The sequence below is a fragment of the Callionymus lyra genome, chromosome 6 (genome assembly GCF_982586985.1).
Source record: "Callionymus lyra chromosome 6, fCalLyr1.hap1.1, whole genome shotgun sequence".
Lineage (NCBI taxonomy): Eukaryota > Metazoa > Chordata > Actinopteri > Syngnathiformes > Callionymidae > Callionymus > Callionymus lyra.
Window position 1 is genome coordinate 33,672,474 of NC_141823.1, and position 10,496 is coordinate 33,682,969.

Below are 10,496 nucleotides of genomic sequence, written 5' to 3' on the forward strand. Positions count from 1 at the left end.
TGATTTACAATTTTTGATGGGTCTGACCACAACCTCGATGCCAGCTGCCAATTTCCAAAGGTCCTTCGGTTGTAGTCGTTTTACTTTTTGAACAATTCCCATGGCTTTTTCAACCTTGATGCACAAAGAACAACAAAATTAAGAAAATTAATGTATATGTATATATATATATATATAAATATGTATATATATATATATATATTTACCATTACTTTTCAATAGAATGCGCCTGATGAAAATATGTTCTATTTTATAATACCTGCCAGCTGTTCGAGAATCACCATCGAAACAGTTGATTTAAAGTTTTTTGGTCTGTTTTTAGGGTGTGGTGAATATCTACTGTAACAGTGATCAAAATTATATATGTGAAAAATTGCATAAAAATATTGATTACGAAAATTTAAAAAAAAAAGAAAGAAAAACAATGAGTGTAGTAACATGATATGAAGGTACTCCATAAGTGACATGAATTGAATACGTCTATATTACAACATTTTTATGAAAAATTCCATACAAATATAGATATGAATGAATTTAGAGGACATTTTAAAAACTAAACATTAAAGTAACACGATATGGATGATTGTGACAAAAATGTGTTGCCCATAACAGTTGTAACTAATAGGAGTTATTACAAAAAGGTTAATGAATAGTGCATGTAAAAACTAAATAACTAATAACTAAAAAAAAATGTTGAAAGTAAATAACGATTGGAGTGACGATACAGTATATGAAGGTTAGTTATTTGTGGAAAAAATACGTTTGAAAGAAAGTCTGCTAGTTAAAATCAGACAATATTTTTCAATACTACATTTTTGTCGTTGTAAGTAATTTGTAGACGGTCCCTCATCTGATGCGGAGACTCTTTCACGCTTTATTTATTTACTGTTTACGTGCGATCCACACATTTGTTCTTCAAAAATGAGGTTATAGTACACAGCTAGTGTAACAGTGATCAAAATACATCGGGCTTTGTTATTTTTAATAACTCGTATAAAAAGGTATTAGAGCGCAAAGATCGAATCTGTCACTACCGAACCAACTCAATTGCACTATAATACAAGTTTATAGACGGAAACCAATTTACGATTACATTTATTTTTGTGCAGGCTACAAATTTTAATCTCTACGATGTCCAGAACACTCAATAGAACCAATTTGAGTAAATTGCTAGGAATGATTCCCTGAATCACTGACAAGTAGACATAAAAGTACCAAAATACCTAACTTGTATAAACTGTTTTTGAAGTATACATGATACGATTTATGATTAAAAATAACTGGTAGAGTATGATTACAAATATAATATGTAATGTATATTCGACTCCTCACTTCAATCAACACAAAAAAATAATAATGATAATAATGAATAATAATAATAATAATGAATGAAGTTAATTGTAAATGTTGAAGAAGACTTTGGTATCTACGTCTTTCCGCTTCTATAATCTCGCGATAGTTTAAGCTCGCAGGTTACGTGACGTTCGGAGCAGCCAGTCTGCTGCCGAGCTCCAGAGATCATGTAACAACAATGGCTCTTCTTGCTGTTGGTGCTGGAACCTTTCGGAACCAACTATCGAAAATTCAGTCGTACAGTCGAATCTACTGCACCTTGTCAGGTCTTCAAAATGGCGCTGCTCTTTCTATGGTATGGTATGGTTTTTTTTTAATGTCTTCGTAGAGAACGGCTTGTCACACTTATTTGTGTCTTGTTGTTGTTGTTTCAACGTGGACTTTTAGATTAACTCATTTACATTTACTCATCATCTATCAGGTTTTTGTTTAAGTTTCCATCACTGTATTCTGTGGCTGTGTGGCCCAGTGGCACATAACTGTTACATCAGACGCTGAAGGACAAAGATAGTTGCATGAAGTAAACAAACAACTTAGTTTACATGCACTGTAACGTAAACAAAGTTTAACTTTTAAATTACACTGGATGATGATTCATGAAGACCTTGACTACTATCCTGGTAAATTGGGAGAGGTTTTACGGTAGAAATTTGAAATAAATGAGAATTGAATGCATCATGTATAACTAAAATGCATTTAAATATACGAGAATGGATTTTGAAGTGTTAATTCTTCTCACTTTCCATGGCAATTTTTGATGTCTTAGTAGTTGTGTTGATATGCACTACATTCAATTTAATGCTTTTATTTTAATTTTTAGTTATAGAATATATATATTGACAACTGTATTTTGTATTTTCCTTTTTAAGGTGTTGCCGAATATAATCCTTAAGGTTTTACAAAGTATTTTGCAGAACTACAAATGTATTTTTAAAAGTAAGCCATACATTCATCCACTTTAGACTTGTACATTTATTTATTTATTCCTTGTAATATAATTTTGTAAAAATAAAGCAATTGTTTACTACATTTGTCATGTCAAATATTTACTGAATCTGATGAAAAAAAAACTAAATATTTTTCAGAAATTACCGCTGCTATTGAAGAACTCTGGAGGTTTTTATCAACATACTTTTCCATGTGTACGATTATTACACACAAACAAAACACCAAGAGGTACAGTTTCTTAATAAACTTGCAAATACAAGACCATTTTAATCTGATAATCTCTCTTCTAGGATTTGAAAAGTTTTCCCCAAAGGCAGAGGGGACGGTAAATAAAGACAAATCAGTTGAAGGTGCGCACAATGTTAAGTCTTGATCCACCTGTTCTACTTTGACATGTTTCTATTGTGTTATCAAGATAAAAATCACATAGAAGAAGATTCTTTTGGAAGAGAAGAAAGAGATGGAGAAAAAGAGGATGAACGAGAAAGAAGAGGCAAAAGAGATGAGTCGCAGTGGTGGAGCTGGTTTCAGGTGTGATTTTTATTTATTTTTGTTCCACATATCACATGTGATGCTTTTGTCCTTGCCATATTGCAGTCTTGCTGATTTGTTTTGCGCGAGGTACGGCGTATTTAATCATATTGTAGCATTTAGCAGTCGGGAACGGCAAACTTCTTACCTTTGTTAACTCTGTTACAAACAGCTAACCTATTTAAATTGCATATAAACTTTAACAGAGCCATACAACTTGCTAGGAAGCACTTATTACAGTACCCAACCTCTGATGCTATTCTACATACTGCTGCATTTAGTGAAGGCCGATTGGTCACTACAATACTGTATTTAAATGGTACGTCCATGTTGCTTCGTCAAAAGTGAACAAAAAATGTAACCTCATCATAATTATTTTCTGTTCAGGACAACTTCCCCTTGGACGATAAAATGACTCGTAACCTGGCAGTTGGAGCAGCTGGCATGGGTGCTTCATTTATCTATTTCAATTTTAGAAAAACTGGAGTCCAGATTACTTGGTTGGACTTTGTGAATCATTACTTGAACTCTGGAGTGGTGAGAAGCTCAGTTCACTTTATTCATTCTTTAAAACCTTTTTCTGAAATTAATGAATTAAGTATTTATTACATTTCCTTAAAGGTGGACCATCTTGAAGTGATTAACCGACAGTATGTCAAAGTCTTTCCTCTTGATGGAGTGAACACAGGAGAAGCAGTGAGTAGATTGTCTAAGTATTCTATAGATGGATATTAGTAAAACCAGGACTGAAGTAGATTTACTTTGATGTAAAGACTTTTCATCTTTATTTAAATTATTCATAAGATTTATATGAAAGTCTGGAAGGGTTTTAGCTTCGCAATCGATTATTGCCCCTTATTGTGTAAAACTCAAGTTTTTACCATTGTAACTTTTTTGGTTATGAACTTTAAGATGAATATTATCCTTGGATGTATTGAATCACTTTGAAATGTTATTTTCACATTTACTTAGTTTACTCAAATTTCATTCTACCAGATATGTCGTAACTCAAACTTCCAACTATCCTATTTATTGATGGGGAGTTTATACATATGCTGTAAACCTGTTGCCTTGTTGAAGGTAATTTTGAGTTAACTGTTGTGTGTGTTTATTTTTCAGAATTATTTGTGGTTCAATATCGCCAGCGTAAACTCATTCGAACGGAATCTCGATTTGGCTGAAAATGAACTCGGTCGTGAAAGCACCCAAAAGGTTCCTGTGTACTACAGCAGCAAGATGGAGGCGTAAGCAGACAAAGACATGTATATCCTGTTGTGAAACTTCCAGCAGAAATAAACATTTTCTTTCTCTCTCCCTAACAAGAGTGCCGCTCTTGACTCTCCCGATCGTCCTCCTGGTTGGCTTTTTTCTCCTGACCAGAAGAAGAGGGGGAGGATCAATGGGAGGAAGATGGAACCCGTTCAGCTTTGCTAAATCAAAAGCTAGAATACTGACTGAAAAGATTAGTGTGAGATTCAAAGATGTCGCCGGTTGTGAAGAAGCGAAAATTGAGATTTTGGAGCTGGTAAACTTTCTAAAAAACCCTCAGCAATACCAAACACTCGGAGCAAAGATTCCAAAGGTGCATTTTAAAAATCTTTATTTTATAAAAGTTTCTGATTATGAATACTTCAGCGATTACCTCTATTGTGGCAGGGGGCTGTTCTCTCAGGACCACCGGGCACTGGAAAGACCCTGCTAGCAAAGGCTACAGCCGGAGAAGCCAATGTGCCTTTCATCACCGTCAATGGCTCAGAATTCCAGGAAATGTTTGTTGGTGTTGGAGCTTCAAGGGTCAGTGTCTCCTCCTCCAACTTTTGTCAGAAAATATGGTCCAATCCCTTCACTGCTCGTGTCTCATGGAAACTTTCCCCTCCTGCCTCACACGCCAGGTCAGAGATATGTTCAAGATGGCTCGCAGAAATGCTCCGTGCATCCTCTTCATCGATGAGATTGACGCCATAGGTAGGAAGCGAGAACAAGGAAGCAACGTTGGCGAAAGTGAACAGGAGAACACACTCAACCAACTGCTCGTGGAAATGGACGGTAAGGACTTGACCATGTCTTTTAATTTGTAATTTATTGTTTACATTTGTGTGTTAAAATGTGCATTTTGGTTAAAATATTCTTTTCAAAGTCATAAATAAAAAATACATTAACATTAAATTACAATTTTCAATTTTGTTAAAATTTGGTTTTCCATTTCTTCATCTTTGTTTTTTCACTTCAGGGTTCAACAGTTGCGCTAATGTGATTGTTCTGGCCGGCACCAATCGAGCTGACATCCTGGATCCAGCTCTGATGCGACCCGGGCGTTTTGATCGACACATTTATATCGGTAATAGAAATGGTTCTGATTATTTTTTTGTGACAGACTTTATAACAAATCTATCAGTAGGAGTTAAACCTTTTGCCTTGAGATTGAGTCTTTATTGGTCAGAGACTCCTTCATGAGTTCATACAGTTTATGTGCAGGGTTCAAAGGTTAGCTTGTGTCTGCCTGAATGGCCGGAATTGTACAGTACGTGAACAGAGACTAGTTCTTTAAAACGGATAAATGTTCCATCGGTCACGTTTGTTGCATGATTTTGTCCAAATTATCTTTAAATTCAGTTAAAGTTTTCACAATGTTAGCAAAACCTTCCTCAAGCCAATCTTCTGACGCTGTCAGCAATTCATATTTTACAAAAAAGCAGCATCAGCAGAAGTGAGAAAATATCGTTCGTGATTTTAATTAGATTTTTGTAAATTTATCGTAAACCAATTTTTCAAGTAATAAAAAGGGTATTTCATTATTCAACGCTGCTATAGCAACAACAAAATAACTAAACATGTACAGTATATATTTTCGCCCATTTCTTTTATTTTTATTGAATTGTTAGCTGTGATTAAAGACATAAATCTCAAAAGAAAAAAGGTATGTGACTGTAGATGTAGTTGAGATAAGACAATAATAAGTTGGCAGCTGTTTTGGACACAGCAAGTCCACCTCCTCCACTTAAAATGATCAGCAACAATGTATTTTGTTGTTTTCAGCCCTACACTGAGAAACATGAGTGATGTTTATTTAGGGGTTGTCCTTACTTCACTCATGCTTTCTTTCTAGCTTCAGAACTGCCAGATCCTTTTCTAGTGTCTGCTATTTTTATGTAATCCACCACCTTTATCATATTTACCTGCTGAAATCCAATTTTCTCTTTCCTGCTTGCGTCACATTTACACACATCAAGGACTTTTCTGTATTTAATTGTATTATTTTGTCTAAACGGATGAATGCATGATTGCTCAAGAAGGTATATTCAAACGTAGGTCTCTTTTTCTTGAGAGTTGCATTAAAAAAAGGAATTGCAATAGAACTGTAAAATGGAGAAAGTCTAGTTTTTTATCCATTATTATTATTGATTTACTTTGCTTTAATTTTGGAAAAGGGTAATTTTCTATCTGTAGTTCAAAGTTCAGTTCACACATAAATAATAATGAGTGCAGTTCGTAAAAACTTTCTAGTTCATAGTTTTCTTTTCCATATGTTGCTGCGAGCTACTATTTATTAAGCTTAGAAACTAAAATTAGAAAAACAAAATAATTAATAAAATTAAATAAATAAAAAATAAATAATGAATTAACCAAAGTGTAAACGATCCGGACAGCAAATGGTTAGATCGAATTATTGAACCATGGTCAAGAATCTATGGCAATTATTTTATCACTTTTAACATTGAAATGATGCGTTGAATTTTATCATCATATCCAATTTTCAATTCATCATGAACCAGAATTCACATCAGCATTGATGTTTTAGCGCTTTGTTGCTGACTTCTCAGTCAAAATAAGCAGCTTTAGTGGTGCTGACGTGAGATTTTTTATTGGATCAATTGAAACAACATCTGACAATGGGCCATCCAGTCTTCTCTCTCTTGAACACAAGAGGGCAGTAGAAACACTTTTTTTTTTTTTTTAAGAGAAAAAGAGTATTGTGGGTTCCATGGCTCTTTTTAGATGCTGTAAATTAAATAACGGTGTTGTCTCCCTCCAGCTCCACCAGATATCAAAGGCAGAGCGTCCATCTTTAAAGTGCATTTAAAACCTCTGAAGTTGGATTCAAATATAAACATGGAAGCTTTAGCTCGTAGGATGGCGTCACTGACACCAGGCTTCACTGGTAAGAACCGAGGAATCTTTATGATCACGCTGCTGTTTCTTATCATATTCCATCTGACCGATGTCGTTTGCAGGTGCTGATATTGCCAACGTGTGCAACGAAGCAGCTTTGATAGCGGCACGAAACTTGAACCAGCACGTCATGGTTGTGCACTTCGAACAGGCGGTCGATCGAGTGATCGGAGGTAACAACCTTTAGGCTCATATCAAGGTTGATGATCAAATATTTGGTCAGCTTTGGCATTAACATGGTTTAATTGTGTTCATTGTTTTATTTCAACAAACAATTGGTCTATGATTAAGTTCTTGTACTTGTTTCACACTTTTGATATCTTAGGTTTAGAGAAGAAAACTCAAGTGCTGCAACCTCCAGAGAGGAAGACTGTGGCGTATCACGAGGCTGGACATGCAGTTGCTGGCTGGTTCTTGGAACATGCTGATCCTCTCCTGAAGGTATTTTCTTTGGATTTCTTCTCCATTTCATTGTTTTGTAATTTTTTCACACACCTCCCTGCTCTGGTGCAGCTTTTCAACTAAGAGAAGGGCAAAATATATTTGATAATACATTTTATTTTAATGCTTCACCTGTTTTTGAATCCTATATTTAATTATATTATGATGTCATATTTACCTAATAATATCCGTTTTAAAAATCTTATAATGGCCTCTTTATTTTATAAACATTTCTCTTCTTTTTTATTCATACTTTTAATTTAAACATAAGCTTCATTAACGGCTATCCTCTCAATTTATTGTGTAAACATCTTAACATCTTAAAATCTTTAATTGGTTTATTGCTTCCAAACCTTAACCTGCCAACATAAAAGAAGGTTGGTGGAGAAAATAATAATCTTTCTTTAATGAGTTGTTTAGTTTTATATTTTTTCTCTAAAATAATTATGCATTATGGAAATTAGATTAATCTTTAAAGCCTCTTTTAATGCCCATGTGCCAAGCATTAGCTGATACTTGGTGAAACACCATCACTTTAGGATTTGAAAATATCCTGAAAATTGTGTTTGTTTAAAAAAGATATGAGAGAGGGATCTACCTTAAGAGGGTTGATCCTTCTATAAGAATCATGTATGACACAATGCATGTGCTTCTGCAGGTGTCCATCGTTCCTCGAGGCAAAGGTTTAGGTTACGCCCAGTACCTGCCAAAGGAGCAGTTCCTCTTCTCTCAGGAGCAGCTGTTCGACAGAATGTGTGTGATGCTCGGCGGTCGTGTGGCTGAGCAGGTTTTCTTTCGCCAAGTTACCACAGGGGCTCAAGATGACCTCAGGAAAGTCACCCAGTCGGCTTATGCTCAGGTGAAGCCTCAAATGATGCATGTTTCTTTACACAAGTTGGTCATATCAAACTCAGGATTGTGCTCTAGTTCTTTTGCAGCTCTGACATTGATGCTTATTGAAATATATGAAAATGTAGTAACAGTCAGTTCAAGTACCATTTCAGACCACTGTGCACTTCATATGTGGAACACAGTGCTTTGAAATCATGCAGTCGAAGTTTCCTTCTTTCATAAAAACCAGGGTGGAAAATTGGGGTGGACTGATATTGTACTTAGACCGTACTTTGTTTATATTCGTTGTATTTCTTGGTCAATCGACAGCACGAGCAGATGGCGCCTTTTTCTGATAATTTGCAACAATTTATCTTTTCACTCACTCCAACTACGTCACCATGCTCTGATCAGGAACTGATGATTTAGATTCGTGATTGATATTCTTCAGCAGAACTTTGCCTTTTAATAACCTTCACAGCATGTTATTTTGTTTACATGCATCCAAGTTTTATTACGTGATGAAAATATTCTTTAAGTGAAAACACAACCTCTAAAACGTGTATTTAAATCTTAACTTTTAGCATCAGTAATTACACAATATGTGCATGTTATCTCTGAATATGTATTTTTCAACAACAATAAACATATCATTTAATTTCTTTATAATACACAAAACAAATCCTAAATAGTCAGTTTTGTCTCAGTATCTGTACACTTACAGTTATCTTTCATGGTTTTATTAATTGCCTTCCTGTTGATTGAATAATATATATCTTCAAATGACAATTACATCTGTTGAAGGTGGTCCAGTTTGGCTTCAGTGAAGCTCTGGGACAGATGTCCTTCGACCTCCCTCAGCAGGGCGACATGGTGACTGAGAAGCCCTTCAGTGAACCCACGTCTCGCCTCATAGACCAGGAGGTCCGGCTGCTGATAGACTCTGCCTTCAAAAGAACACTGCAGCTCATCACTGAGAAGAGAGAGATGGTGGAGATGGTGAGACTGATCATCAAGTGTGATGAGACTAGTTCTATTCATATGCATCCCATCATCTACTAGTTATGACCAAAACTTATGAAGAATCTTTAAAGTTCAACTAATGTGTTGATGTAAGTGTCTCTTAAATTGATCTTGGACCTCTATTGTACTCATTATGTGACTGTTTGTACCAAACTCTCTTTTCTGGAGATGAAATTTTGTTTACCATAACAACACCCACTCTACTGTCAAGCATCAAGGTTTGTCACCGCACCTCAAAAAGCCTGGAAGTCTCCACCTCTAAGTGACTTTATGAAGTAATAACTTTAAAACATCATCATGATGAGAGACTTACTGCATGTTGGAGAGGAAGACTTCAACATTTGAAACGTGAGAGTGAGTCAGGAGGGTTGGGTTTTCACATTAGTTGCCTGATCTGGACCCATTATCAAAACTATTTTTACGGTTACTGAACGTATCTGAGCTTATCTTTTAGAACAACAAAAAATTCTCTATATACTGTATATCTATCTATATATCTAAATTAAAAAAGCAGATTATTTCATATGTTAAAGCTTTTTTTTGTTGTTAGCTGCTGACACTTGGGGAGGTTTCAGTTGATCCGCTGCACATGATGACGCAAAACTAAATCTAATCTTCCCTTTCGATTGTTGTGCTGCAGGTCGCCAAAACTCTGCTGGAACGAGGCATACTTAACAAAGCTGACATGGTGGAGATGTTGGGGCCTCGTCCTTTCTATGAACAATCCTCGTATGAGGAGTTTGTGGAAGGACTGGGGGAACTCGACGAAGAGTCCTCTCTGCCTGAAGGTTTAAAGAAGTGGAACAAGAGCTGAAAATCAGCCGCAGGATCTGCAGAAAAACACGTTTTTGTTCAAATTGTGAATCAACTGAATACTTTTTATATGTAATTATGTTTCCATTTGACTTCAAACTCCTGAAGACCACAACTTACAGTGTATTACATTTGTTACAAGTTGCTATAGATGATTATAATAATAACTTCTTCTATAAAGCCCTATCATTTATTTTAATGCGTTAAAATGATGTTCATGCTTTGGACATGACGCCTTCATAGAAAGTGTTACAAAAGTCTCTTTACTTGAATAATACTTGAACTTGTGAAAACCAAAGGTTCTGTTTCCTAGTCAAAAAATATTGAGTTTGAAGGAACACTGATGATATTTCGTGTAGATAATAAAGAGCTTTTACAGTTTTACT

General features: G+C 35.4%; 1 protein-coding gene across 1 annotated transcript; it reads left to right on the forward strand.

The window, feature by feature from the left end:
• The first annotated feature begins 1,494 nt into the window (after nucleotides 1-1,494).
• Nucleotides 1,495-10,494, forward strand: LOC148078894 (mitochondrial inner membrane m-AAA protease component AFG3L1-like). Its single transcript, XM_087792922.1, has 17 exons — nucleotides 1,495-1,648; nucleotides 2,439-2,529; nucleotides 2,592-2,651; nucleotides 2,717-2,832; nucleotides 3,220-3,369; nucleotides 3,454-3,528; nucleotides 3,952-4,076; nucleotides 4,156-4,414; nucleotides 4,489-4,626; nucleotides 4,725-4,878; nucleotides 5,063-5,170; nucleotides 6,866-6,991; nucleotides 7,065-7,175; nucleotides 7,328-7,443; nucleotides 8,102-8,302; nucleotides 9,079-9,273; nucleotides 9,938-10,494. The coding sequence occupies exons 1-17, from the start codon at nucleotides 1,532-1,534 to the stop codon at nucleotides 10,109-10,111; spliced, it is 2,316 nt and encodes a 771-aa protein (XP_087649048.1). The 5' UTR covers nucleotides 1,495-1,531; the 3' UTR covers nucleotides 10,112-10,494.
• The last annotated feature ends 2 nt before the right edge of the window (nucleotides 10,495-10,496 follow it).